General features: G+C 43.9%; 2 protein-coding genes across 6 annotated transcripts in view; one reads left to right on the top strand and one right to left on the bottom strand.

Annotated features, from left to right (window-relative positions):
• The window catches only part of MED15 (mediator complex subunit 15), a 29,071-nt gene extending 20,078 nt beyond the window's left edge, over nucleotides 1-8,993 (top strand). For 3 of the 4 annotated variants that reach the window (XM_074554425.1, XM_074554424.1, XM_074554421.1), the window contains 9 exons: nucleotides 3,370-3,512; nucleotides 4,388-4,515; nucleotides 5,373-5,507; nucleotides 5,879-5,942; nucleotides 6,096-6,162; nucleotides 6,628-6,788; nucleotides 6,924-7,090; nucleotides 7,225-7,323; nucleotides 7,433-8,993. In XM_074554425.1, the coding sequence (XP_074410526.1) occupies nucleotides 3,370-3,512; nucleotides 4,388-4,515; nucleotides 5,373-5,507; nucleotides 5,879-5,942; nucleotides 6,096-6,162; nucleotides 6,628-6,788; nucleotides 6,924-7,090; nucleotides 7,225-7,323; nucleotides 7,433-7,569 (1,101 nt within the window). In that variant the 3' untranslated portion in view covers nucleotides 7,570-8,993. The remainder of the gene's footprint in view (nucleotides 1-3,369; nucleotides 3,513-4,387; nucleotides 4,516-5,372; nucleotides 5,508-5,878; nucleotides 5,943-6,095; nucleotides 6,163-6,627; nucleotides 6,789-6,923; nucleotides 7,091-7,224; nucleotides 7,324-7,432) is intronic. The other variant, XM_074554423.1, reaches the window with a different exon arrangement.
• A 266-nt stretch (nucleotides 8,994-9,259) lies between these two features.
• On the bottom strand, nucleotides 9,260-26,532 carry SMPD4 (sphingomyelin phosphodiesterase 4). Of its 2 annotated transcripts, XM_074554419.1 has the most exons (19): nucleotides 26,381-26,532; nucleotides 25,911-25,997; nucleotides 25,141-25,283; nucleotides 24,908-24,983; nucleotides 23,900-24,008; nucleotides 23,252-23,304; nucleotides 22,573-22,724; nucleotides 21,429-21,561; nucleotides 20,758-20,829; nucleotides 17,309-17,398; nucleotides 14,897-15,042; nucleotides 14,369-14,459; nucleotides 13,999-14,099; nucleotides 13,542-13,705; nucleotides 12,706-12,911; nucleotides 11,932-12,165; nucleotides 11,133-11,264; nucleotides 10,858-10,986; nucleotides 9,260-9,787 (listed from the first exon to the last, which is right to left on the bottom strand). In XM_074554419.1, exons 1-19 carry the CDS (start codon nucleotides 26,417-26,419, stop codon nucleotides 9,461-9,463), a joined length of 2,484 nt encoding a protein of 827 aa, XP_074410520.1. In that variant the 5' UTR covers nucleotides 26,420-26,532; the 3' UTR covers nucleotides 9,260-9,460. The 2 variants fall into 2 exon arrangements, with proteins under 2 accessions (XP_074410520.1, XP_074410521.1); XM_074554420.1 differs by lacking the exon at nucleotides 17,309-17,398.
• Nucleotides 26,533-27,982: the final 1,450 nt, after the last annotated feature.

The raw sequence follows: 27,982 nt of genomic DNA, 5'->3' as shown, positions 1-27,982 counted from the left end.
GTTTACTGGTTTTGTTCTGCAAATACTTGACAGCTCTGGACCAGCATGAATCTCTGCCATTGTCTGCCAAAACATTTTGTTTAGGTTCTAGGTAGATTAGACATTAGAAATGTTGTTTTTTGCATCTCTTAATCTTATAAAATGCTAAACTGCTGCTGTCTGCTGGGTGTAACTTGTTGCTCATCAGAGCCCTTGCAGCTGTTGGCAACAGGAGTGAAGGGCTGTAGCAGGTATGTGGTTATTGATCACTCATTTAAGAGCATCAAAATCCATTTAGATGTGGTATCAAAATCCATTTAGGTGTGCTGATAGGGAGTTCAGGGTGTATTTTCTCTTTAGAAAAGAATCTTAGTGTTGCACTGAGGAATGCTTTTCAACAGAAGGATCAGATATGAAATCAGCACATTGTGGTTATTTATTTTTACCCCATATAACAAAGCAGTCTGGCTTTTTTTATCACAATTCTCATTAGATTCTCCAGTGAGTTTATTTGTTTGGTTGGGGTTTTTTGCTTCTTACAGTCTTTTCAAACAATACAAAAATTCCTGATATGAGGTTTTATCCCACAACCACCTGGTGTTTTGATTTGCAACAGAGTCAGAGCTGGGAGCCCTTCCCAGCCTTATCTCCTGAGTGCTGTTCTGTGCCTGAGACCCAGCAAACTGGAGCTGGAACTCTCAGCTGGGTTCATCTTCCAGGACAGTGCTCTGAGCACTGAGCTTTGCCTTAGTGGGTGTAAATGCAATCTTTTATCATGCAAGCCTAAGCTCCTTATGGGCAGGACTTGAGAAAATGAGGGTGTGTGTCCTGATCAGGTCAGTGTAGAGCACAGAGCAGATGGATGCTCACGGGCTGCAGTAGCTGCCCATGGACAGGATTTATGTGCAGAAATTCACATCCCTCAGTGAGAAGTGTGTGCTTGTATTTCCTCGTGTCCCCTGAAGATGCAGGGTCATGGCCCAGCTCTGGAGCTGAATGCATTCAGTGGAGTTAAAGCTCTAGAGGAGGGGAGTTTTTGTAGTGTGTTTGTTTGTTTTTCTTGTTTTTAAGCCTTCTTTTTACTCAGCTGCAAAGAGCATTCCCTAGAAGTTGAAACTTAATTAAATTGTTACAATCTTAATCTTTATCCTAAAAATAATATAGAAACCTAAATCTGAAATAATCTTTCATCTTGTTCTGAAATGATGTAGCCAATGAACTGCTGTCAAAGGCAGTAAGTTCAGAACTGCACATTTCTGAATGCATGTTTTTGAAAATACCATTATTTTGCTTACTGTTAAGCATTGGCCTTTGCTGTTCTGAAATGAGGGTGGCAGAGAGCAAACGTGGAAAGGAGGGAATCTGTTTGCCTGTGCAAGTATTTGGATGAGAAGGGGTAGTGCAAAAAATTCAGTTCATCCTGTGCTTATGTGCACAATAAATGCTGCAGATCCTTTTCTTCACTTTCTGCAGCATTTGTAAATTAATGTAAATAATATCCTTGGTGCTGAATTACACACAGCAACTTAAATCTGGCAGAAAACCTAATGAGATATTTCCCCTTCCTTCCCAAAACACAAGGATTTAAGTGTTCAGGAGTAATTTTTTATAACCAACTTGGGACACTTAACAGGGACCTGATTTTCAATAAATGATGAACCACTCCAGGTGGTGTTGGTCTGACTCGATGAGAAATGGGTGCAGTATCCATAGGGGTAATTGCAAATCACGTGCTGTCTAATAGCACATGAAATCCACTTGTGAAGGATCAGGGAATGCTCTTGGCAGTGTCCATCCTTCCTTCCTCCCTCCCTCCCATGGTGTCTGCAGGAGGCAAACTGTGCCTTTCAGCCTCAGGAATGCTTTTCCAGCTGTTGAGGACAGATGTGCTGGTAAAGAACCCACCTCCTTTGGAGAAAGAAGCCCAGGCTCTGTAGTGTTGATTATGGAGAAAAGGAAGATGTTTAATTTCAGCCTCATTTGTTCCATGTATTAACTTTTGTGAGAGGTTGCAAAGGTACTGGGGTTATTGAAGATGAAAAAAATCATAGTGTATCAGGCTGCATTTGGTTTTGAGCTGTTCTGTAATGGGTGATAAACTGGTATCTTCAAGATGAGCAGTTTTGCACTGAGCTGGGGGTTGTTTGTGCCTTTTTGGGGGGAATTTGTCCTTTTGCATGGCTGCAGTGTGAGGTACCGAGGAGAGCAGCTCCTGTTGCAGTCAGTGTGGCCATGCAGAAGCAGACAATGCAATATTTTTCAGTGTGCTAAATATCTTGTCCTCTGCATACAGCTGGGTTATTTAACAAGACAGTGAAGGGCAACACCAGTTTGCAGTGCTTGTGATGTGCCTGGGACTTGTGGATTTACTGGAACCTTCCTTAAACATGGTTTAGACTGAGGGAAGGAGTTTTTAATTCCAAGATGTTCATCAGTGACTTGCAGAATGGACAATGGGTTAATGAGCTTGAGTCTCTGCAGGCTAATTCCATTTATCTTTGTATGTCCTTATTTATAGCCTGGAGTCATAAGAACTCTCTGCATGCTCCTTAAACAAAAGTGATCCCTCAATATCTGCATTGCTGTCCCATGCCTCTGCCATTGCACAGGTTTTCTTGTTTGGTTTTAAGTGATTAAGGGGGAAAATGTGAATTAGAACAAATGGGAGAAGTTGCTCAAATTTTAGTGTTCACCTGGCTCTGGCACTGCAGGGTGTACAGAATAAACTTGGTGGTTTGGTGCTGTTTGGAATGCTCTTACTTGCCTTCCTGTCCTTTAGGCAACACCTCATCATTCTCCAGAGGTCAGAAAGCTCCTTCATTTTTATTCCACCCAGCTGCTCAGTTTGGAGTTTCTATCTCCACCCAGATTTTCAGAACTCAGTATTTAAACAAGATGTTGGTGATTTGGCTTACTTAATTTTTTTCTTCCTTCTTCCTAAAGTTGAGAAGCTGCAGCTGAGTCTGACAGACCTTTGAAGGCTGTAATTAAAATATCTAAATAAGGAGGGGTTTTTGACTCTTAATTATCAAATGGGAAATGTCTTTTCTTCCTGCTCTTCTTTAGTTCTAATAAAATACAGGTTTTCCACATGGCACTTCTGACATTTTAATTGCGACATGATGATTTGGGCAGTGAAAAATAATTGTTATGCAGTTAATTCAAGTTACGTGCAGATTTACTGGTCATTTCTACCGAAGTTGTGAAATTTACTGCCCTGAGAGCTTCACGAGTGATGCAGGTGGGAGTGTCCTTGTGGGGGGAAAGGAAACTAATGCTTTCATTTCTTGTAGGCCTGAGGATCCCTCTCTCCACAGGGAAAGCCTTGTAGTGAGGTTCCCCTGCCCTGCTGCCTGTGCTGTTGCTGATGTGTGTGTTCCCACCCTGCAGGTCAGCCAGAGCAGCATCACCATGATGTCCTCCCCCTCTCCTGTGCAGCAGGCTCAGACTCCCCAGGCCATGCCTCCCCCCCCACAGCCCCAGCCCTCTCCTCAGCCAGGCCAGCCAAATTCCCAGCCAAACTCCAATGTCAGGTGAGCCCCCCTGCAACTTCTTGTCAGAAATATTCAATAACCTTACTCTGCTGCTGTTGAAATGAATCAATGTTAATACCAGCTCCACTGGTGAGACTGTGCTGAGTTCACTCTGAAAAGTCACATTTTACATTAAAAATCTGTGTATGAAATGTCAGCACGGCAGAACTACAGGCTGCCATAATGGTGCTTACTAAATGTCAGAGCCCAGAACATCCCCCTGGCTGTCCTGAGCAGCCCAGACCCCTGCCAGGGGGCTCAGGGACCCTGGCACAGAGCCCACAACACCTGTGGGTTTGATTGTGGTCTGTGGAGCAAATTACCAACCTTAGATGAAGATCTGCAAGGCACAACAGTTTAAGTAGAATAATATTGACGTTATCACAAGGTGGAAAAGTAGATTTTGAGGTTTTTGGAGTGGGGATTCAGGAGGGCAAAATGGAGGGAACTGGGTGTGTCCAGCCTTTCTCCTTCTTCTTCTTGGCCTCCATCTTCTGCTGTGATGTTGGCACTCACAGGTTGGTTTAGAGTAGAAGCTCACTGTCTAACACAGGTATTGGAAAGTAATTGTAAATAATGTACACCTAGTTTTTAGTATAAAGACATAACACTGAATGCCTCTGACTGTCGTGCTGAGTGGACCTTGGCAGGACAGGAGAAAGAATTTTATAGATAAAATACAATGAACAACCTTGAGACTGAGAAATGAAGAGCTCTGACTCTTTCTTCAAGCACTGGGCTGGGAAAAAAGACTTTTAACAATCTCAGGGTCACTGACCAGCTAGAGCTCCCAACAACTAAAGTCATATCTGCTTGCAGGCTGAGGATCCTTCCTTGTCAGGTTCTGACAGGTTTAATTTTTGTTTCTTTTCCAGCTCTGGCCCTGCTCCATCACCCAGCAGCTTTCTCCCCAGTCCCTCTCCGCAGCCCTCACAGAGCCCAGCAGCTGCACGAACACCCCAGAACTTCAGTGTCCCATCCCCAGGGCCTCTCAACACTCCAGGTGAGTGATCTGAGGGCTGAGTTTTGGGAACTGTGATCATTCCTGTTCTTTTTGGCACAGTGTCAACTTCCAAGAGCTCTGTGTAGCAGCTCCATTGCAGGTAGTGAGCAGGTCACACACAGCACATATCACAACTGCTTGGATTCCCAAATCAGAATCCACTGAAACCTCTTTTCTCATCACTGAACTATCTAATGGGTTTTTCTAACTTCCCCAATCTTTCAAAAAAAGAATGATAATTTAGTGGAGCAATTTTATAGAGGCATAATGATTCTTTATTCCAGAAGGAGGGAACCCTTAGTGACACTGTGCAGGTGTAAAGGACAAAACCACCTCATCCCAGGCAGCACTCCAGATCATTCCAGGAGGAGGCTGCTTTGCTCAGAGCACCTTCCCAGCTGTTCTCTGGCACTTGGCACCCCCCTCCCAGTCAGAATAAGCAGTTTTTGTCACCTCCATTCACAGTGACACAGACTGGCTCCTTCTCCTGGCACTGCACTGTGCTTTGCAGATAGGAAAGGACCCACTTAACAAAAACTGCTGTGAATTTGTTTATTTTGTGTTTAAAGCATCAGAGTGAAAGCAAAATAAAGACCTAGAAAATGGGTATGTGGAACTTTGGACTTTGCAGAAAAACATGTATTAAGTGGGAATTGCTGTTCTGCCCATAGAACATGTTATTTCCATACAAAAACTAGAGGTTGGGCAAGCACTTAAACTATGGAGGGAGTTGTGGATTTGGATATTTGACTACACTTCGAGAGTGCCACATTTCAGATCAAGATTAATTAAGAATAATGTTCTGATAAAAGTATCTTTTATCACCCTGTGACATGCAGTCTTCCTTTTTTTGCCAGGAAATCCAAATTCTGTCATGAGTCCAGCCAGCTCTGGTCAGTCAGAGGAGCAACAGTATCTGGAAAAACTCAAACAACTTTCGAAATACATCGAGCCACTCCGGAGGATGATCAATAAAATAGATAAAAATGAAGGTGAGGTTTCCTGAGTTTGGCCATGCATTTTCCTGTGTCAGCTCTCTTATCTGCTGAAGAAGTAATACTTTATCTTTTGTGGTGACTTCTTTTCCAGGGATTTAAAATGTCAAAGCTGCTCTTTCTTGCTTCTAACTAAAGACTTTAGTGTGAGGAATGGGCAAAACCCTTATCCTTAAATTCTCATCAGTTTTTTTTTACTTCTGATGGTTTTGAAACATGTAGAGTTCCAATACTTAGGATTAGATGAAAGATCTTTAATCCTCACTACTTTCTTTAGTATTAACTCATGTTTTCATTTTGACTGTATCTCTGTCTGCAAGAATGGAAGCTTTTCTTGTAGTCACTGTTTGTTTCTCACCCTGTTTCAGACAGGAAGAAGGACCTGAGCAAAATGAAGAGTCTCTTGGATATCCTGACAGACCCTTCCAAACGGTAACTGCTCCTGTCAGCCTCCCCAGCTGGGGCAGGAATCTGCTCTTGGCCCCAGCCCTGCTGCCTGAGGCTGTCTGGGGCTCAGAGAGCAGAAACTGCAGCTGAGGTGCCCGTTTGGTGGCTGATGTGGATGAAATTTCTCCTTTTCCACAGGTGCCCCCTGAAGACGCTGCAGAAATGTGAAATTGCTCTGGAGAAGCTGAAAAACGATATGGCTGTGGTATGTAATGCTTTGTGGCAGCAGAGATAAGCACCTCATTCCAAAAGGTGTTAAGACTTGGCCAGGATCATTTTTGCAGTTTTTATTACTCATTTTTACAGTTTTTGTTACTGAGTTTTATTACTCAGTGCTGTTAAAACTTAAAGTAAGGTTGGACAAAATAAGAAAACAGGAAAAATGGGCAAGCATGTACTTTCATGTAAGTTGCATCTTTTGAATGAATTTCAATTTCTTGTGCTCTGTGCAAAGACTTGAGTAAATGTTTCTTTGGACTGTGGCTAATTTCAGGACAGCCTTCCTAAACCAAAACTGCATATGGTTTTTTTTGTTTACTTCCTCCCTTAATGTTACCATGCACAGTTTTGAGAATCATTTGCATCGGAAGTTTACCGCTATAAATTTTTTCAGACTCAACAGTAAATATTTCTATTTTTGGTGACGATTAAAGGCTCTGTTGTGTTTCAGCCAACTCCACCACCTCCCCCAGTGCCCCCCACCAAGCAGCAGTACCTGTGCCAGCCCCTGCTGGACGCTGTTCTGGCCAACATCCGCTCGCCCGTGTTCAACCATTCCCTGTACCGCACCTTCATGCCGGCCATGACGGCCATCCACGGGCAGCCCATCACGTACGTACCCACTGCTCTGGGTGCAGCAGAAATCCCTCTGTGGGATCACTCAAAGCACACATGGGTTTGTGGATTCCTTTTTTCATGGCTGGAATGTTTAATGATGCCTTTTGTGGGCTGTGCTGTTGTACACAGAGCCCCCGTTGCTTCCCCTCGGAAGCGGAAATACGAGGAGGATGAAAGACAGACCATCCCAAATGTCCTACAAGGAGAAGTTGCAAGATTAAATCCTAAATTCCTGGTGAACCTGGACCCTTCACACTGCAGTAATAATGGCACAGTTCATCTCATATGCAAGCTAGGTGAGAAGAAAGGGGGAGGTGTGCACTCTGGTTCCTCCCTGGGGTTCAGAGGCTGGAAATGAAGCTCAGCTGTGCACTGAGAGCCTCTGTCTGGCAGGAAATGCTCTGCCCTGATGGAAGTGTTTGCCTTTCAGATGACAAGAATCTTCCAAATGTCCCCCCACTCCAGCTCAGTGTTCCAGCAGATTATCCAGACCAGAGCCCTCTGTGGATAAAGAACCCCAGGCAGTATGGTATGACATTTGTGCATGTGCCAGTAGTGGGGAAGTGTGAACACTTATTTAATGTTTTAATATGATTTTTATAACAACTTCCTTTATCTGTAACCTCTTTTTTCTCCAGCAGCCAATCCCTTTTTGCAGTCAGTGTACAGATACATGACTTCCAAACTCTTGCAGCTGCCAGACAAGCATTCAGTCACAGCTCTGCTGAACACCTGGGCACAGAGCATCCGCCAGGCCTGTCTGTCTGCTGCATAACAGCTCCTGCTCCTGCAGCCAGGAGGAACCCAAACAGCTGGCCAAGATCTTCCACGAGCCACTGCACAACCACAGCATGGCAGGTGACTTCAGAAGAAAGAAGCCTTATGTTGTTTTGTTCCTAGGTTGGCAGGTTCAGTAGAGAACCTGAGGTTAGACTTAGCTTTCACGCTTTTTATCTTCTGCCTCTGTGGACTTTTGCCAGCATTTTCAGATATACAAAATGTGTATATATGGTTCTCAAGACTGTATTTAGGATGAGTTTTTTATTGTCTTCTTAGAGAAGAAATTATTTGTGGACTTCCATCAGGGAGTCTGGTATAAGAGGGGGTAGGGAAAAATGTCCTAATTTGCTTCAAAATTTGCTCAGTGCCAGTATTTCTTTCACACTGTATGTTTTGTGACCTGACACTGCCCCAGAAATAAATGAGCTGCAGCTCAGATGTGCTTGCAAACTTGCCAGTGGGTGCAGGAAATCTTTGTGACCATGAATTAGCTTTGCCCAGAGATGGGATAAATGACGTCCTTTTAAGGCATCCCTCAAATATGTGAGATAAATCTGCATTATACTTGGGGGTGGGAATGTGGAACCAAACACAGCAAAAAAGGTTTCATTTTATAAAACCTTTTGTAGCTTATTTTAAATGCAACTTTGTATAAATGGGTTTTGGTTAGCATGGACCAGGTTTCTCACCCCAGCTAAGGTTGATGAGAAATAAGAGATCCTGATGTGCACAGTGAGTTGCTCTGTAAATTCAGTAAATGTGCACATAAAGATGGGGGAACCAACACTTAAAGGCCAAGTGCCACTGATCAGTGCAGCAGGTTTGTAGCTGCATTTCTTCCTTTCAGAGTCCTTCTGAGGCACCTGGCTTCCAGTGGGAGTTAATGCAGGGCACTGAAACTGTTTCTATACTACATCAGTTTGTTTAAACAAAAAAGGCAAAAAAACCATCTCAGGAGTAGAACTGACAATTAATCCATTGTGCCTTCAGCTGTGGTGGGCACTCAGATCAGTCAGCAGCTGCCTTAGTGTGGGCACTTTGAATGAAAACATTACCACAAGTAACTCTAATTTAATGAATTTTTCATACTTCCCCATGTGTTCAAGTTGCTCCTTCTTGAGTTCCTGAGGTGCAGGAGAATTTCAAATATGAGATATTCCAATTATATCCTGCCCCATCTCTGTATGGTGCAGCAAACCTTAAAGAGTAGCTGGGCTCTCTTACAGGAGTGTCAAGAAATTGCTGTGACCTCTGTAAATCCATGTGGTGTCATCAGTTCCAGGCTGTTTTTAAATGTGGGTACTCAGTGAGCACTGACTGAGGCAGCAGAATGCTGTCAGGATTTTGTACATGAGCTAATGCATTATCTGTCTGTTTCTACTGTAATAAATTTATTATTATTCCTGTGTTGGATGCTGACATTGTGCTGCCCCTCCCCTGTTGGGATACTGTGGGATGAGGGTTGCTGTGCTCTGGGGAAGTGCAAACTCACAGGCACTGAAGGGCAGGGGACAAAATCACAAATGGCTCAGTGTCTCCTGCACCACATCCTTCCTGTCCTCAGTGAACTGGGAGAACTGGTCAGGAGTCAGTGATGGGATGCACCTGTGGCAGGACTGCAGTTTTATAAATACTCATGGCTCATTCCTCCCCCCTCAAAAAAAAAACCAAACCCAAACAACATATCCACTTGATCTACAGGAAGACTTTTATAAAAATAAAATTTACATTGATTATCTCGACAAGGCCACATCAATGTTTATAAAATTCCATTAACTTTAGTATTAAAAATATTTTAAGAAGAGCTGATATAATTAAAACATTTTAGTCATGGAATCTTAGACTCATCCTTAAAACATTTATTTCTAGAAGCCAGGAAGAGGAAACTAGTGTTCATGTGGTTTCCATCCTTCGAAGAAAAAAGTCATTATTACAGCATACAGAAAATACCCAGTTAGGATAATGAATGTGCAGCCAACTGGCCCGACATAAAACCAGGATGCAAGGAAGTAGATCAGCAGCAAAGAGATCAGAGTCCTGTAGCTGGCCAGAAACCTCAGGCTGATCCTGGGTCCCCAGTTGTGGCTCGTTCTGTCCCTCACCACGGGGCTGTACCTGATTTTCTGTATGAGCTGGGGGTTGGTCAGGTGGTAGCGACACAGTCTGCCAACAAAATCATCCCTGGAGCAAAGCACTTCCATCTGATCTGCAAACTGAGGGAAGAGGCATTCAAAAGTTAGTGTCCTTCTGCAAATGCTGTCATAAAGTAACTTATTTATGATTTTCTTAAGATAGAGAGTGAGGATTATAGGGATCAAACTGCACTTTTAAACAGCAGAAATGGTATAAAAAGCATTAAGTATGAAAACACAGGGCAAGTCTGCACTAAGAAAAGAATTGCTTTTCCTGTTCAGAAGCATTTACTATGAATGTTATTCCCTTGTTCATCAACCATGAGTCCCTTAATAAATCACAGTGCAATGTTCTGTGTAGGAAAAGCAGAATGACAGGTACAGAAGCAGGCTGATACTACTAGAAAATATCCATGTAGAGCACAGTGGAGAAGATGGAGTAAGAACAAAGCAAGTGTCGTGTCGGATCTCAGGATCTCAGTCCTGAGGTGCTGAGCCACCGAGAGCACCCTTGGGGGGCTCGGGAGTCCTGGAATGTTCCAGAAGTGTCTGGTGGCTGGACTTTGATCCTACACAGGAGGCGACACCTGTATGAGGATAGGAGGGTTTCACCGGGGTGAATGGTGAAGGGATTAGTTAATTAGAGAGTGAGACACAGGGTTTAGGATTTCTGTACAGGGGGGTTTAGAGAAGTAAGATGGAGGAATTGGGGCGTGTCCTGTCCTTCTTCTTCTTCTTCTTCTCCTCCATCTTCTTTGGTCATGGTGGCACTTTAGGATTGGTCATTACTAAAAGTGCACCGGACAATAAAAATAAATGGTATTGGGGAAAAATGATAAATATTGTACACGTAACAATGGGTATAAAGATAGGTGGCTGCCTGGAGGGCAGGGAGTGTGCTCATGGCTGGCTGCTGAGCAGAGCTCTGTCGGGCCGAGAGAAAATCTTTTAGATAAACAATTAATAAACATAAAAACCGAAAGAAGAACTGAAGCCTCTTCTCGTCCTTCGATACGCGGCTGCCCCAAGGCCACTCAGGGCCTCTCCAGGCCCCTCAAACAGCCGAAAACCCGACAGTGTCGCACAGGTACAGGTGCAGGGGAAGGCCAGGAGGAGGAGGAGGAGGAGGAGGAGGGCAGGGCTGGGCTCACCCTCTCGTTGAGCGCCGAGGACAGGCGGAACAGGAGCCGCACCAGAGCCGCGTTCTCGTAGCTGCGGATGGGCTGGAGCTCGGTGTCCCCCTGGTACTGCAGCTCGAACCTCCTTAAGCCATTTATGATCTACAAATGGGCAAAGAAACACCTCAACTTGCAGCTCCCACCTGAAACACCTTTGTACTGGCACCTCTCTTAGCCCCAGGTAAGGTGCATTTCTGTTGTATTTTCAAGAACAGCCCAGCAGTGATTTGGAGTTGTTTTTCTCTCACCTGGTACCTGCCAAGGGGGGTGAGGATGAGGCCGTTCTCACTGGCAATGCAGTCTGGAAGTTGTTTCTTTCCATTCTCATCTTGAGCTGTCCCACACTTCATCATCATCTGGGTCAGCTGGGCTTCACTCAGCTATGCAAGAATGAATAACACACTTCTAAAGCAGGTGTTTGATCCACCCTCTATTGAATTTATTCCTCACTTCACAAACTCATTAGCCTTGGAAGTCTTTGACAGCCAGCTCAGATACCAAGAACTGCTAAAGAGCACCTCAGTTAGACATTAAAATGAGATAATCCTCTCCAGATTTGCCTGTTCTTGTCCAGTTCTAGATTGGTGCTCTGGTTTGTATCTCCCTTAGCTCCCAAGGAGTATCAAAGAGTTGTCTCCATGGGCAATTCTGTACAAGGGAGTGTGGCTGCAGAGAAATTAATCTATTATTTTTAACAGTTTGTCCATAACTGCAGTTGTATTTTTACAGCTCTACATTTAGAAAATACAGGAGAGTTTTTAAAACTGCCTGTTTGGAAACAAGAGGACACCTTGGTATAAACAGGTTTGGTATAAATTATACAGTCCAAAAGAGTCATCACTTAAACAAAGTAGGTTTGATACTTAAAAATTCATAACACCTAATTCCATCTACATTGAAAAGGGCAAAGTTGAGATGATGTTAACATGTACTAGCAAGGTCTCTGGACAGCTTTGTGACCCCACACAGCACAGGAGACACAGATGTACATTTGACAAATCCTGACTTTTGTTCTCATTGCCAAGTTCTTAGAAAGATGTTACTTACCTTAAAGATCTGGCACAAATATTCCAGTGCCTTCTCTAAATATTCATCTGTCTTTTTGATGCTGTCCTGCCCAATTTCATCAAGGTCATTGCCTGTGTAGGAACCATTCATGTCAGATGGTGTGAATCTAAACCAGGAGAAGAAGGACTGGCTGGCCATGGTCTCTGCAGAATGGTCTGATATGGACTTTGCTGTCTGCTGTGCCTGACAAATTAACTGGGCCAGTTTTAACACCTAAAACAAACACCAAAAACTGTGTGAGATGAAGATAAAGGACTACTAAGCATCAATACATGGATAAAACTGTGCCTTGACAGCTGAAAGTGAGAGCAATCCCAGCAAACTCACTTCCTTAGTGCATATGGATTTGTGCTGTTAGCTGGATTTCCAACAGGGCAGAGGCAGTTCTGTTGGAGCATTTAAAAACCTCAGAGCTGCTGAGGTTCTTCAGCTGCTTTTTTAATTTTTCCTGCTGATTTTCTCTGAGTTACTGGTAGGTACTGATGAACCAGAAGATCACAGTAAGCATGTTTGAGAGGAAACACCATGTCCTGCTCCAAGGCAGCAAGCTGTTACATTAACTTATTATTTATCAAAGAGAAGCAGATTTTTACAGCTGTGCTGGACTGAGACCCCTCAGGGTCCAAAAGCAAACTAAATTATTCAGTAATGCAAGGTGTGAAGCTTTCTACTTTTAACTTTTGGTATGGATGCTCAGCACTGAGGAACATCTGTCTCAGGAGAAAGGCAGGTGCAAAAGAGCTTGTTGCTTACCAAATTCCTGACTTCTGTGCCAAACATCTGTTTATACTGGAAATCCTGTCCTTCCAGGCTGTAAACATGACTCTTCACCTTAAATGAGGCATCTGTAACAGCTGGAGACCGTGATGACAAAAAACTCCCCCCAAGAGTGGGGCTCATAAAAAGTCGGTGTTGCCGGTGGGGAATCACAAGCTCTGGCTCCAGGAATAACTGTTCTCCTGGAATTTGAAAAAAGAACTGATGATGGTTACATAATATTGGTCTTGCTGGGGAAGGTCCAGCTGCCTTAGAGAGAGAGTTCAAAGGGGAAGGAGGCCTTAATTAGTGTTCATTATTTACTTTCTCTCTGCCCAGAGCAGGAAATGTCAGCCTGCATTTAATGCAGACCATACAAAGCAGCATTTAAAATTCATATTTTTCAACAAAAGGCAGGGGAGAAACATACTTCAGATATTGATACTTGTCAAATGTCACCACTCCCAAATTCACTATATCCTAATTATCCTGAAATGCATGCATGACTCTTTTACTAAGTACAGAGACTTTCAGAGATCTATGAAGTTTAAATCTTGAGGTATGTAATGAAATAATACAAGCATCAGAAAAACTGACAATTGTAATTGGGTTCTTTGTCCTTTAAAGAAAAATTGTGAAATGCAATCTATGGTGATTAGAAGAGAACTATAGACTTACTAAACCAATTGAGACACATTAGTGAAGACAGACTTTTGAATGGCAAATAGCATGAAAAATGGGAGAGAAGTGCAGCTCTGCTAATGAGATGAGATGTAACTACTGTGAGGAAAGATTGAGACAGGAAAACAGAAGATGTCAAAATATCCTTTTACCTTTGAGGATCATTTCAGCTAGATTGGGCTGAGCAAAGACCTTTGCTACTCGGAACACCATGAGGGCATTTTTGGGACTGACCAAGTCTGTCCGAAGAGCTCTGTTGAGAAATCCCACAAACAGCTTGGTGTACATGAGCAGGTTCTCTTGAATGAAGGCAGCCCTGTCAAAGTGAGTACAGGATTTGTGAGTACACCTATTTAAAGAAGTGTTATTTTGTCTTCTACCAAATAAAGCACTAAGGGGATGTTTTATACTGTCTCTGGAAAGATGGTCAACTTACACTGAGAGAAAAGAATACTCTCAATACAAAAACTAGTGTTCTAAGAAATCATTCTCTAGTCTTATAACTAGGGAATAACTGAGGAATTTAACTCAGGCTGGTGCACAGTTCCTGAAATCCTGCTGTTTTGCTCAGGTTTGGCTCAGATCAGCCCCAGCTGCTCCCCTCCTCACCATTTCTCTGAGACGCTGCGAGGCAAAGGCTCCGTGCTCTGCGGGGGCTTCTCGGGCGCGTACCTCCAGGGCTGCAGGTAACTCAGCCACATCTCAAGAACCTGGGCAAAGTCACACATAAACCCACATGAGTGCCAGCACTTCATTGCAAAGGAAGGCAGGAAGGGCTTTCTGTTAATTTTTTTATTTGTTATATGAAGTTTACTGGTCTAGAAAAGAGAGATGACCAAGAAACAACAAAAAAAAAATGACCAAGAAACAGCTGCTAAACAGCAATAACTATTAACTAGTTCTAGTAACTAATAACTAGTCCTAGTAACTAATAAGTAGTTCTGTTGAGTACAGACTAAGTGGAGAAGCAAGTACATACTGCTCTGAAGGAGGCATCCAGAGGCCAGTGGCCAAAACAGTGCTGCAAAAAGATGTAAAGCTTCTCCTGGACAAACCGAGGAATCACAACCCTGCAAAGAGATTCAAAGACAGTCACGTGTATAAACTGGCAGCAAATTTTAAAAACTAACACCCAACCCAACACACTTCCACAAATGCAAAGAGAGAAAGAACTGAGCAAAATTTGTTCCTTTTTTACTGAAACTACTTCAAGTCATTGAATTTCAACTCAAGTTATTAAATACCAAATACTAAACTAATTTTGGCCAGAATTCTCTGGTAGCATTTTCTTTCCCCTATAGACTGGTGCAACAGCTGCTGCTGAAGATGCCCTCCCTCAGAGGATGTGAGAAACATAATCCATTAGCTCTCATGTATTTTTAATAATGTACTTCTCTATTTAGCATCAAAACAGCCTAATTCAACCTCTCAAGGAAAGCTGAGATTTTCATGGAGAAAGCTCAGCTTTCCAGTTCTGTACATTTCAGAGACATGCTCATGTACCAACCTTTTAAACTCCTCCAGTGGGCTGGCTGTGTGGGAGTGGGCTGAAGGGGAGAGAGGCTCTGGTTTCAGGCTGTTGCTGAAAGCATGCAGATGTTTCACAAGCAGTCTTACCACTAGCACGTGCTCTTCAGTGGGCTTGAATGACTCCTGGATTCAAAGCAAAAGAGAGGCACTAATGAGTGTCATTTGCTAAATGTCCAGGGAATTCAGGAAAATTATATTCTCAGATCAAAATACAGGAAATGCTCTTTTCCTTCTAGGTTCTTCACCATAGTTTGGTGCCACCTGATTTTGGACAGGTTTGCTCCCCAGGACAAGCTGCATCAATCTTCTGCCATCAGCTCACTAAGAAACAGCAGCAAATTTGGATTGTAAGAAAAGTTATCTACAGTTCTCTAATGCACTGAATTTTGGGCTCGCTTTAAAGAACAGAATAACTTGTAGATTTTGACTTACCCTTTTCTGAAAAAAGAATATTCAGCCTCTCATTATGGCTACAAGTTCCTTGCTGCAGAAGCACAGCAGGTCCTTTGCTTATACTCATGGCTGGCTGTACTGAGTTCTCCTTCCTACGCTGGTACCATCGGCCTTACAGGAGAGAGCAATCCTGGACAGTTACAGTAAAACAGGAACTGGTTTGAGTCCTGTGAGATCCTGAGGTTCCAGCAGCCTCAGGGGAGAACAGCCTGGCTGGGAGCAGCAGCAGGAGCCATGGTGAGCCACAGTGATGTTACTGTGAGCAGTGTGACACAGCAGGGAGGTGCACGAGGCACGGAAGTGCTGCTTCAAGGCACAAACTCCTTTGCTGCTGTAATCTGCTCTAGGAGTAGTGAGCTAATACCAATCCACCACTGAAGGCAGATTTTGAGATTTGTATTCTGTTTCACAGAAGTTGAGAAAAGTAATGTACATGAAATGTAACTTACAGCTGCAAATACAATGGAAAGTGCTGGAAAGGTGCGTGGGATTAGCTGCAAGAAGTTTCTAGTGCCTGAAGCAGGGAGGGAGTGTCTGTGTCAGTGTGTTTCTGTCCTCTCTCAGCAATGCCTGAGGCACAGCAAATGCCTTTTTACACTTTGAGACTCTGAACACACTGTGACATGCACTCCAGGCTCCATGACACACACAGCCCTGCAGTGCAGCCAGGCCTGGGACTCTCCTAAGGGAGGGAGGGTTAAACCTTTACCAGTTCTAATGAAGGCTGGGCTTGTTTCTGACAGCTCCAACTTGGATCAGCACATTTCCCACAGTCCTGATGAGTTTATGCAGAAGGTAGAACTCCAAGAAGTTGTGTTGGCCTTGGACTTTGGAGCAGGATCTCCACAGCAATTAGAGAGGCTGAGTACTCTGCTCAGGCCTTGAAAGGTGTCATTTTAAAAGCCCCAAGCACCCCCTGAAGGTACCTTTGGAATTTACAAAACCACCCTATTTCAATACAGCATTTTGGGTGATGTTAGTAGTTTCTCCACATACAATTTCCTCTTAGCCTGGATCACCACCATTGTGAATGTCACTGGTTTAAAAACTACTTTTCCTCACAAGTGTTTTTGTTGTTAAACCTTTTTGTACAGGATGGATGTGTACCACTGTTAATTCTCAATATAGTAATTACATGAATATAAAGTAAAATAGATTTGAGGTAGTACTTTCTGTGTCCCTTTCTAAACAGCACCTTGAGATATCATAGCACTTAATTAAAACAAAACAAAACAAAAGGATTAAAGAGCAGGGAAATGCCATGTAGTGCTAAAGAGCTTTACAGTACATAAGCTCAACCCTCCCCATTCCCAAAATGAAGACCCAATGAATAAAGGGCTGAAGTAGGAAAAGAGGAATCAGCAATCTGTTCCAACAGGAATGTTTTTGCATGCACATTTCCTGAACAATCTGCAAATGTACCACTTGTGCTTTTGCAAAAGTGGACAGCCAAATTGACATTGCCACCACAAATTTAGTATTATCCAATGACATTTCCTTGGCTAAAAACCCCCAGATGTTACCTACCTTAATCTGGGTGACAGCCATGCAAATTCTGATCTTTTCTTCCACGCAAGGTTTGCTTAAATGACTACTGAGTGAGAGGCAGAAATCTGCCATTGGTGGAGACAGCTTTGGTGCCAAAACACAGCATAGCTGGTAAGTCTTACATTGCAAAAATGCATCTCTAGAAATACAGTTTCCAATCAGTCCTCATAACATGCTAGAGTTTAACTCTTTTCTCCATCACCTTTGCTAACATCTCTCAGTATCAGTTTCACTGAACAATTTGGTGAATTTCAATGCAACGTTCCCAAATTATAAAACCACACCTTGGCAGAAGGAGCTGCTGTACAGCCAGCACCAATACACTTGGCAGATTATAGGATGGAACAAGATTCTTAAAAAAGGAAACCAAATGAAAAGATGGTAATACTTGGTATGCGTGGAGGGCCTGGTAGCTGGATTGGGCAGGACTACCGTGGTGTTTACTGGAGATACTGAGTCGGTAGTGGAGAACCTCCAGCTGAGACAACAGAAACAAAAAGGAAGGGGGGAGGGAAAAAAGGAGAGAAGAGAGCAAGAGAAAAAAAAAGTGAGAATGAGCCCAAGGAAGAAGGGTGGGGGGAAAAATGAACATCACAAATACAGTCAGGGACAACATATCACAAAACAACTGCAGCCACAGTATCCTCTTCTTTCAGTAGTCTGATTCATAGTACTTCTTATCCAACTGGGAGCAAGTATCCAAAAATTGGCTGCTCTCTTTGCTGAGCTCAGAGCAAGGACTGGTGGGGGATATGGAGCTTTTGCCAAATAAATTCCCCATTTCAGAAGCGAATTGAATTGCAGCAACAAGGATTTACACACTGTTTATTAAAAATGGAGTAAGAGGGCAATATTCTGCAAGCTTTTTTACATCTGCTTTGAAAACGTGGTCATTTCTTCCTGTTCTGCTGCAGAAGCACAGATTGTATGTGGAAGAAGTTTAAATTGGACTTTCCTGTCCAGAGAAATCCTGTGTCTTCTCTCTATTTAAAGGCTTTTTGGGAAGGCTGCAGATCTTGTGAATTTCCTCAAAAGAGGAAATTACTCTTGCTGTGAGGGAAACATTACACATCTAAAAAGGCAAAGACATACCCAGCACAGGTATGCTGATGCAAAAGGCACCTTGCCATAACAATGAAGTCTCTGCAAGCCTCAGCCAGATCCCTTCTTGAAGGAACAACCTGACCAGTATTTTCTGACTATGACAGTGAAGAGGATACTGTAGCAACAGTGACACACATGTATGAAATTAATGAAAAAACATAAAACAAAAAATGTACACTACACAGACCCCAATGACTGTTGTCAGGCATCTAAACTAACTCTCCAGATCACACCTCTGCTGTCTTTAAACAGCCTCTACCCCATCTCCTCTGCTGCCAGTCTGGCAGCTTCTGGTTCCACACCCTTGGAGTGGCAGGATGGGATGGTTCCTGCAGGCTCCCCAAGAGCTTGGGCAGATTTTCTGCTTCCAAACTGATTCCCCTGCCACAGGAACCTGCAACCCCCTGGATTTTCATGGCTGTTCCACATGCAGTGCTGGGGGCTGAACACCTGGCTTTGGAAGGTCAGGAAGCATGACAAAGTTTGATCAAACTACTTCTTTTTAAGTGTTTCTTGTGGTAACAGCAGAAGGGAATAGGAAAAAAGCTGCTGCACACTTGGACTCTAGATCATCAGAGAGAGAGAAAAAACAAACAGACAAAAGAATTGGAAAATAGTTGAATTAAAAGGGAAAACAATGACAGCAGAGCAAATAGCATCAACCTCAGGTTCACACAGACCCAAGAAGAATGCAAAGCTGTAATGTGTATCTTCTCAAAAGAAAATGTTTACTATTCATTCCCATTCCACTGCCTTCTACCCACAAAGGGAAGTCTGTGATGACATTACCAAGGCTTAAGAAAAATCTATGACTGTCCTTCTCAAGAAAGTTACTGATCTGAGATCTGTTTGGCCCATGACAGCAAACAAATCTGGCTGCTGGACAGAGTGAGCAAGTTCTGCAGAACCTCACCCCACCTTCCAAAACAGACATGCAGCCATTTCCTATCAGTGATGGTCACACAGCTCTAGATCCAGCACTGAATGTCCCTAATTCCCTTCCTCCCAAGCACACAGAAGGCTGAATGCAATCAAGTGAACCTGCAGAATTGTCAAGAATTTAAGAATAAAGAATAGGGCCATCTTGGGTTTCCAGTCAAGGTCTTTAATGCTTGTGCTAAAACACAACTTCTACTTCTGGACGTTCTACTTGCTCATCTGAGGAGCTACAAGGCAGCCTGCTCTCCCTCAGCCCACCCAGACTACAAAGCTCAGTTGAAGCATCACAGGCCAATGAACAGTCCTGCCCTGATCTGGAACCTTCCCTCAGTCCTGCAGGAGAGATCCTTCATCCATTCATGTATCTCATGGGGAATTCCAGTCCCCCATTCCACTGCTCCACCCCCCCAAAGAGGAAGACTTCCTATTTTACATGCTCATGATTACTTCCCATCAAAAATGAAACTAAAATACCATCAGGGAATTATGGCCTCAGGCTGTGGCTCAACACACCTTGTGGAGGATCCTGAAGTGCTGATTTCAGAGAACTGTAAGCTCTACCTAGGCCCTACTCCACCATAAGGTGCAGAGTCATTGTCTGCAACTGCTGCTCCCTAGTGCTAGAAGAAAGCATCTGAAATACAGAGGGTGAACAGAGAGAAGTTTAAAGCAATCATCATTTCTGCCCTAAGCACAGCGCTTGATGCACAGAGACTGGACAGACAGACAGACCAAAGGTACTTCAAGCAAAGCCTTTCCATCACAGGTGCACAGCCATGCTGCTGGGAGTCCCAAGTGGAGACTTTGCAACATTAGTGAGTTTGCATTTTGACCTCAAATTTGAGAGTAAAAGACAAAACCCATCACATTTCAGCTCTCCAATGTTTTTCCCTAGCAAAATATAAATGTGTTTTATTTCATATCCTGTGGAGTGAAGGATTAGAATTTTTCAGTCAACTCCCATATTGCACTTCCACACAGGAATAAATCCTGAGTAGCTTTTATTACATCTCTCCCCTTCTATGAAAGTCCCACTGTGACCCAGAGGGAATTCAGAGGATCAGAATTTTCTCCTTCAAATTCCCTTTACATTTATAATGCCTTCAATCTTAGCCTCCCCAACACTTACTCACTTCTTACATGCAGTAGTTTGTTACTGAACAGGCCACCACAAACTGCTTACAACAGTGAATTATCTGAGCAAGAGCTTGTCAGGTAATCCAAATTCTGCAGCTACAGAACTGCTTCTGACACCATTATGGTGAGAAGCATATTTTGGAACATGAAACAATAAAAATAGCAGTTTGGAAAGATTTTTTTTGAATTTGGATTTAGGCTAAAAACAGTTATGGATGTTAGAAATTGCTAATTGGTATTTCAGTAACAGTTGCTATCTCTGCTGGAAATCAATTTGGGCTATTTTTAGCAGTCTTGTTGCCCCAGTGGGATTTAACACAATGGTTTTACAGTGGCATCTTCTCAATCGTTAATACTTTGATGTTCAGATTGTTGTGACCATCCCACAAACTCATCTTGAACAAAAAAAAAGAAACGAAAACCAGAACAAAACTAACACAACTTCTGCAATGAAGGCAAATCTGGATGACACACTTATTCACAACATTCTTTGTAACTGGATTACCAACTCTGGCACACTTATGTAGACACTCTGCTAAGTTATTTCTTTCCTTTGGACCAATGCACAAAAATAAATTCTGCACACAACAGGAGATTTACCCCAAGGTAAGAGCTCAACCACCAGGTGATGTTCACAAGTGCAGTACAAACTATTACCTTGACGTGAGGGGACTGCATTTTCTGATACATTTCCAGTGAGTAATGATGGAGCCACATTTCAACAAAGATCTGCAAGACAAGTATTTTCTCAGGTAGGGAAAGAGAAGTAATCCCACACTGTCAGTCAGAAGATAATATAAGAAAGACCACAGTATATAAGTTGAAAACTAAGCTATACTGCTAAATTGGCAGTACCTATTCAAGATGTTCCAGGTTATGCCAATGGCTGAGATGACAAACTCAGCACCTGCCAGGCATCAATTAGTCAGCTCAGCAACATGATAGGAACTTGTTTCAGAATAATTGCTAAATTCAGATTTTCTTTTCCTTCCCTTGATAATGAACAAAACCAACTTGGCTGGGTTTAACCTTTGGTTTTGCATAGAGTGTAGAACTGGTGTAAGATTTAAAAAAGAAAATCAGATGCAGAAACTTTTCCAGAAAAAAATACTCAAATGCCTTAGATCCTTAGTCTAAGAAAAGGTATTAAGTGCCTTTCCAAGCTACAACTTAACACCTCACAGTGGTTCTTTGTTGCAATAACAGGAAGCAGCAGCTGCACTGCTCAATTCCAAACCAAGCTAAAGCAAACTGGCCAATCTGCCTGTGCTTTAACAAGAAGAGATCCCTCAGTGAGCAGGGCACTTCCTTCCTTAAATGGTAGGTACCTGAAGCAGTGTTTCTGATCTCCAGATCTCCTGGGAGGCTGGGTCAGCGTTCACAGAGGGCTGGTGGGCAATGTGCCTCTTCAGCAGGCTGGTGTGGTGCATGCCATAGGAGGAGAAAGGCACTGCTGGGGACCTGGAGGACAAATGCATGGAATGACACGAGTCAGGAGGGCTTGGTGCAGCACAGGGGGATGGAGGGATGCATCATTGTTTGAATCAGTATTTTATACACTTTGAAACAGTCTTTCCAACTGCATAATTGATTGCACATTTCAAAATTCTGCAACTTCCTGTAATTACCAATTACTTCAACTCTAACTATAACCAAGCACTGCACCACTGTTCCTATGTAATAAGTACATACAGATGAAGTGTGGAGGTGTTTTCTATTCAATTTCATTCCTGTTGAAAATTGCAATGCAAGATGTTTTCAATTACCATCTGTATGGCAGATTACCTTTGTCAAGTGGGCAGTTTGCTTTATCTCTCTCTCTGAGTGACCACAATCACTCCTCCCTGGGGAGGGGACATTGCTGATAACAGCTATTGAATGTCCCTGCATGGCTGATAAGAACTACAGCATCCCATTGGGAGATGTGAGCCCAGAGGGAGGAGCCAAGCATTGCTACCCAGATATAATCCAGAGGTTTTGAGACACCAGCACGGCTTCTCCACTGGATTCCCCAGAGGAACAGCAGCTGCCTCTCCTTCCACTGGATCATCAGAGGAAGAATCCATCCTTCTCTACAGGATCCCTGCTCCAGCAGAACCACCCCTGACACTGCAGGAGGGCTGAGCCACAATTCCAATGGGACTGCTGCCAACACCCTGACCCACAGGGTGTCAGGCTGGGTTCTGACTCTGTCACTGTTGTTCTGGTGTACTGCATTGTTTGTTTTATCCTTTTATTTTTTTCTTCCCTATTAAAGATCTGTTATTTCCTGCTCCCATATTTTTGCCTGAGAGCCCCTTAATTCAAAATTTACAGCAATTCAGAGGGGTGGGGAGCGTTTACATTCTCCATTTCAGGGGAGGCTCCTGCCTTCCTCAGCAGACTCCTGTCCTTCCAAACCAAGACAGTTCCAACAAGCCATATTCTGCCTGCACTGTTCCTACAATTTGCCCCTGACACTGGAGCCATTACCTGGGAGTAGGGGAAGGGATGGCTCCCCCAGGGTTTGAAGAAGGTGGAGGAAGGACACTTCCTTCTGTGGGCAGGAAACACTTGAGGTACGTGTCCACCAGGATGAAATAAGCACTGTTGGAAGGGCTGACATGATGGGTGGCAGGAGAGTTCTGCAAGAGACACACAGATGTACCTGGGGTTAAACACTGCTGCTTTAAGGCAGTGCTGGGGGTGATGTCAGACCCTCTCAGCATAAAAAAGCAGAAGCCCTGTGTTAGAAAGGGTGAACTGGCAGCAAACAGCCCTGGAGCAGAGGAAAATGAGCTGTGACAGAAGGGCTGCTGCAGCAGTGACTGTAACCAGGCAGAAGAGAGGGAACAACAGGCAGAGGAACCAAAGAACCACAGCCCACAGCACCAAGCTGTGCTTGTGACTGCAGAGAAACCCTCACTGGGTACAGGGGGACAGAAACCATTGCCTGCTCCTTGCTGCCATGGCTGCTCACTGGTGAATCCAAGGGAGGTACTTTGTTTATCATCCAGTCTTGGATCACCAAGTGAACCAAAGCAATAACAAATTTCAACAGAACAGATGAAATTGCTGTTAATTTAGCTACACAGCACCCCAGCAGGCTCTTAAGAGTATTATGGAGAAAGGGCAGTACTATTTTAAGGGAAAAAATTGGAAAGGTACTTACCTTCTGTGTAATCAAACTGATTGCAAAGTAAAACATGTAATATTCAAATGGATCTGGAAGAACAGAGTTAAGGATCACATAATAAAAGCAGGTACAGCTGTTGGATACTGGGAGATGCTGAACAGACACATTTGTACTTTGTCAATGATAATGTACCTTGCCAGAGCTTTTAAGCAAATTCAGCCTTGGCTTCTTGCTCTCCAGCTGGCTGAAACAGTGGAGATTGAGGTGTTCTCTGTGTGACAAAGTGTTCTGTGCTACTCTTGGCACATCTGACTATTTCAAACTGAAACCAGCTCAGCTACAGCTACACTGCTTCCAAAAATGCAAAGTGAATGTGCCCTTTTCCTGCCATATTGCATAAACTACAAGCAGTTACAAAAACAAAAATTGTGAAATACAGGCTCTGCTGAGAAACACTGGGAATTTTGTTGTTGACTTGATTAAGGCCAGAAATTCCTCCAAGAAGGGTTTATAAGAGGACACGTTTATTTTAAATTCTAATCTAAACATTTCTAATCAGCCCAAACACTTCAGCATGACCATGATTTACCCCACATAGATAAGAAATGTTTAACAGAAACACTAATGATCTCTCAGTTTTAGATATTTAAAAAAAAATTAGATGCTCAACAATTAAAAGGATACTAAGAGCCAAATTCAAACCTAAACCACCAGATGAAGGAAACTGGACCTTGTTGTGGTATAAAGAACATTCTGGTAGAACTTGCTCTTGTATTGAAGCCTTCACAGGGCCCTGAAAGAGAGTAAAGAAATGTTTATAATTTCATTACAGAGTAATGGAATATTAATCTGGGTACTCAGCATATTGCAAAATATGTTTTCAGATAGTGAGATTGTGCATTCCAGCATTCTGGGGTGATCTCTATATTCAGCTCAGTGATTTTATTGCATTGCAGGAGTTCTGTGCCCAAATGCAGGGTTGTACAGGGCAAGTTGAAAACACTCAACTTTCTCTCTAAAAATGAAAATTCAGTATTTTCCAAATTTAAATTCAGTATTTTTTTTAAAAGCCTTTACAGTAACTTTCCCAGTTGGAGTGGGAGCAGCAGAGTATTGGTGTTTGGCTGCTGCTTTTGTCCAGGTAACTGAGCTGTGGCCCAACAATTAGCATATATTTAAATGAGGTTTCCTGTTGTCAAAGCCTGTAGGACTATCTGAACCAATTTCTAGACAGCATGTAGGTGGCAGCAATAGAAGAAACACAGCAAAACAACTGTGCAGATGAACACTTTTGCTGGAAATGTGACACTTTACATCCAGGAGAGCAGTCAGACCTCAAACACAGGCACACAGCACAGGCAGGGAAGGCACTGTTCTGGGATAAACTGAGAAAACTGCTTTCAATCCTGCAACTACCAATAACCACACAACTCCCTCTGGGGACAGAGTAAGAATCACAGTGCAGCTTTCTTGGCTGAACACACACATCCAGCTGCTGAGAGCCACAATCTCCTGGAGATTTTATGGCTGGGAACTCTCCTCCTCCACTCAGGAGCCATTTCAATAAATGGGTCTGCTCCAAACCTGGAGCACCGAGGCCACACTTTGGCCTGCACTGAAATGTATGTACAAAGTGCATGCAAATTTCCACAACAACTACATTCCCTCGTTACAAACTATTCAGTTACTCACTGGAAGATATGAGACTGGGAAATCATATCTGTACTCTTCTGCTTGGAGTTTGTAAACCAGCTTCATCATCGGGCCACTGCAAACAAGCATCAGAAAGTGAATCCCATGGTGAATAAAAACCCCTCTGCTGCCTCACTTCTGTGAGCTTAGCTTTGCACAGTGGAAAAAGGCCAAACACTGGTCATTTGTTCACCAACCCATTTCCTAATCTGTGCTGAAATGAATGAGTTCACCTGGGATCCAGGAAATCCAGAGCCACAGAATATTCATTGGGGTTTGTTCTTCCCTGCAGGCAGCGAAGGTTCCAGCCCACGATGATGCCATCCAGGCTGCCAAAAATGCTCTCCACCAGCCATGGGAAGATGCCATGGAGTTCCTGCAGGGAAAACAGACACAAAGAATTGACGTGCACAATTCTTTACTTGGACAATCTCTCCTGCCTGTACTAGAACACACAGAGATATGTCAGCCATTTATTTATGTCTGTTTCTGGGTTATCACTGGGCAGACTGTCCATTCAAACACTGCACTCTAACATGGCAATCATGGGAGACCTATCCTGATTTCTGATCCTACTGGAGTTACAACAATGCTCATCAGCATCACTTGCAGTTATTTGCCACATTTTAAAACCAAGTTTTGTTTGCAAACTGAGGCTGAAAGGCGTTAATGATGGGCAGTGAAATGAAACAACCCTTTAATGACTAGAAAAGGTTCTTAATTCTTGGCAACACTGTTTCATTGGAGGCCCCCAAAACCCAGAATCACAGAATGAGTTAGGTTGGAAAAGAGCTGAGATCTCGAGTCCATCCTGTGACCAGACATCAACGAGTCAACCAGACCCTGGCACTGAGTGTCCCTTCCCTGAACATCTCCCAGGGCAGCCCGTTCCACACAGATTGTCTTGGTAAGACAGAGAGGAACAATCTAAGCAGTAATATAAAAACCAGTTTCCCTGAATCACGCCAAGCAGGGAGGTTCTGGAGAGGCAGGGGCCGCTCACCTTGGCAGGCAGCTCCTCGATGATGGTCTCCAGATCGCGGCACCTCTGCGCGAACGGTTTGTTGACACAATCCGCCTTCAGCGTGGCCTGGCACAAACCACAAGGGAAATGTGATCATGGCAGCCGGGCAGGGCAGGATAAGACAGCACCTAACGCGGCCATGACCCCGCAATCCCCCCTCAGCATTCCCTCAGGACAGCACTCACCGCGGCCATGACCCCGCAATCCCCCCTCAGCATTCCCTCAGGACAGCACTCACCGCGGCCATGTCCTCCACAATCCCCCCTCAGGACAGCACTCACCGCGGCCATCACCGCCACAATCACCCCTCAGCATTCCCGCCACACCCGGGGCTGCAGCGGCCGGGAGAGCAGCACCGCGCACCTCCTCTGCCCGCCCGGCCCGGCCCGGCCTTTTCCCGCTGCATTCCCCCAGCAGGAAGGAGGAGGAGGCCGTGTTCCCGCACTCACCAGCAGGAAGCTGGGCTGCTGCAGGTGCGGCCCGGCCATGCCGCCGCTCGGCTCCCGGCCCTCAGCGCGGACCCCGCTCTCTCCCCGCGCCCGCGCGCCCCTTGCGCGTCACGGCCCGCGCGGATGACGTCACGGCGGCGTTGCCATGGAGCCGGCCCGCGCTGAGGGCGGGCAGGGCCGCGGCCGTGGTAGAGCCGGGGAATGGCCCGAGCTGGGAGCGCCCCTCAGGGATCACCGAGGGCACCCAGCAATCCCACCCTGTGCCTGCCTGCCTCAGGGCCCTATCCAAACACTCCTTGATCTATGCCAGGTTTGCCCTGGGGAGCCTCTTCCAGTGCTCAGCCACCCTCTGGATAAGAGCCTTTTCTCAGTATCCAGCCTAAACCTCCCCTGGCTCAGCTTTGTGCCATTTCCTCGAGTTCTGTCCCTGGTCACCAGATCAGTGCCTGTCCCTGCACTGCCCCTGTGAAGGTGTTTGTGAAAAACTCTAATCATGTTTTTAAAATTTTAAAAGCTTAATAGTAAAAAAAATGATTATAAAAATAGCAATACAATTAGAGTAATAATAATTTGGACAATTTGAATTAGGACAATAAGAGACAATAGAGACAAAGAGTTACGGACGTCCGGGTACCTTTTCTAGGCAAAACAAGTACGAAAAAGGACCCACAGAAGGGGTTAACAGAAGATTAAAAGCAACAGCCTGTTGCATATTCATACACCTCATACATGATGTATAAATCCCATTCAAACACAGGATTCTGTCTGGGCAGTGTCAGCTTCTTCCTCTGAATCCTCACAGTGCCTTCGAGGCGGGAAGAAGTTCATTTCTTCTGATAAGAGGGCAATAAATTCTCTTTCTCTGAAAGATTCAGGTGTCCTGTGGCTGCTATCTCACTGCAAGTCCTTTCTTTTAAAAAAAGCATCCTACATAGCACAGTTTCTATTTTAACATTATGTTATAATCTAAAACAATATTTAACACACTACTTAAGAGAATTAATATAGCATCACTTTCTAACACAACACATATAATATTCCTTTTAATATTTACGAAATGCAGTCATAAAATATGCATTTTTCACGTGTGTCCTGTGCTGGGATTCCTGCCGTGTCCTTCACGTCCCTTTGTAGATATTGACTGGCTGTGAGTGAGCACTGCTCCTCCAGGTGGGGATAACGAGCTGCTTTAGCTCCAGAAAAAGCTGCTGGGACCCGATGGCAAGGATTCTGCCGTGTGTTTACTTGGCTGTGAAAGTTATATGTGTCAGAAATTAAGGAAACACAGAGCTGGTGTGTTTTCAGCGGGTGATTATAGTAAAACAGGAAATCTGCGACATGAGGAATGATTGGTGTCTGATTCTATTGATTCAGAAGGCTGAACAATTGCTTTATTAAACTATACTATATTACATTAATACTATATTAAAGAGATGTTGTACTACAAAGAATACTAAAAGATATTAAAGACAATTTGTGACTGTCTCCAGACAGCCAGGACACAGCTTTGAGTGATTGGCCAAGGAAACAAAACAATCCTCAGCAGAATCCAACTGACAATAAACAATCTTCTTAACACATTCTACATGTGCAAAACATCAG

Source organism: Zonotrichia albicollis, chromosome 18, assembly GCF_047830755.1.
Source record: "Zonotrichia albicollis isolate bZonAlb1 chromosome 18, bZonAlb1.hap1, whole genome shotgun sequence".
Taxonomy (NCBI): domain Eukaryota; kingdom Metazoa; phylum Chordata; class Aves; order Passeriformes; family Passerellidae; genus Zonotrichia; species Zonotrichia albicollis.
The sequence above is the reverse complement of the archived record's forward strand: the minus strand, read 5'-3'. Positions and strand labels throughout refer to the sequence as shown.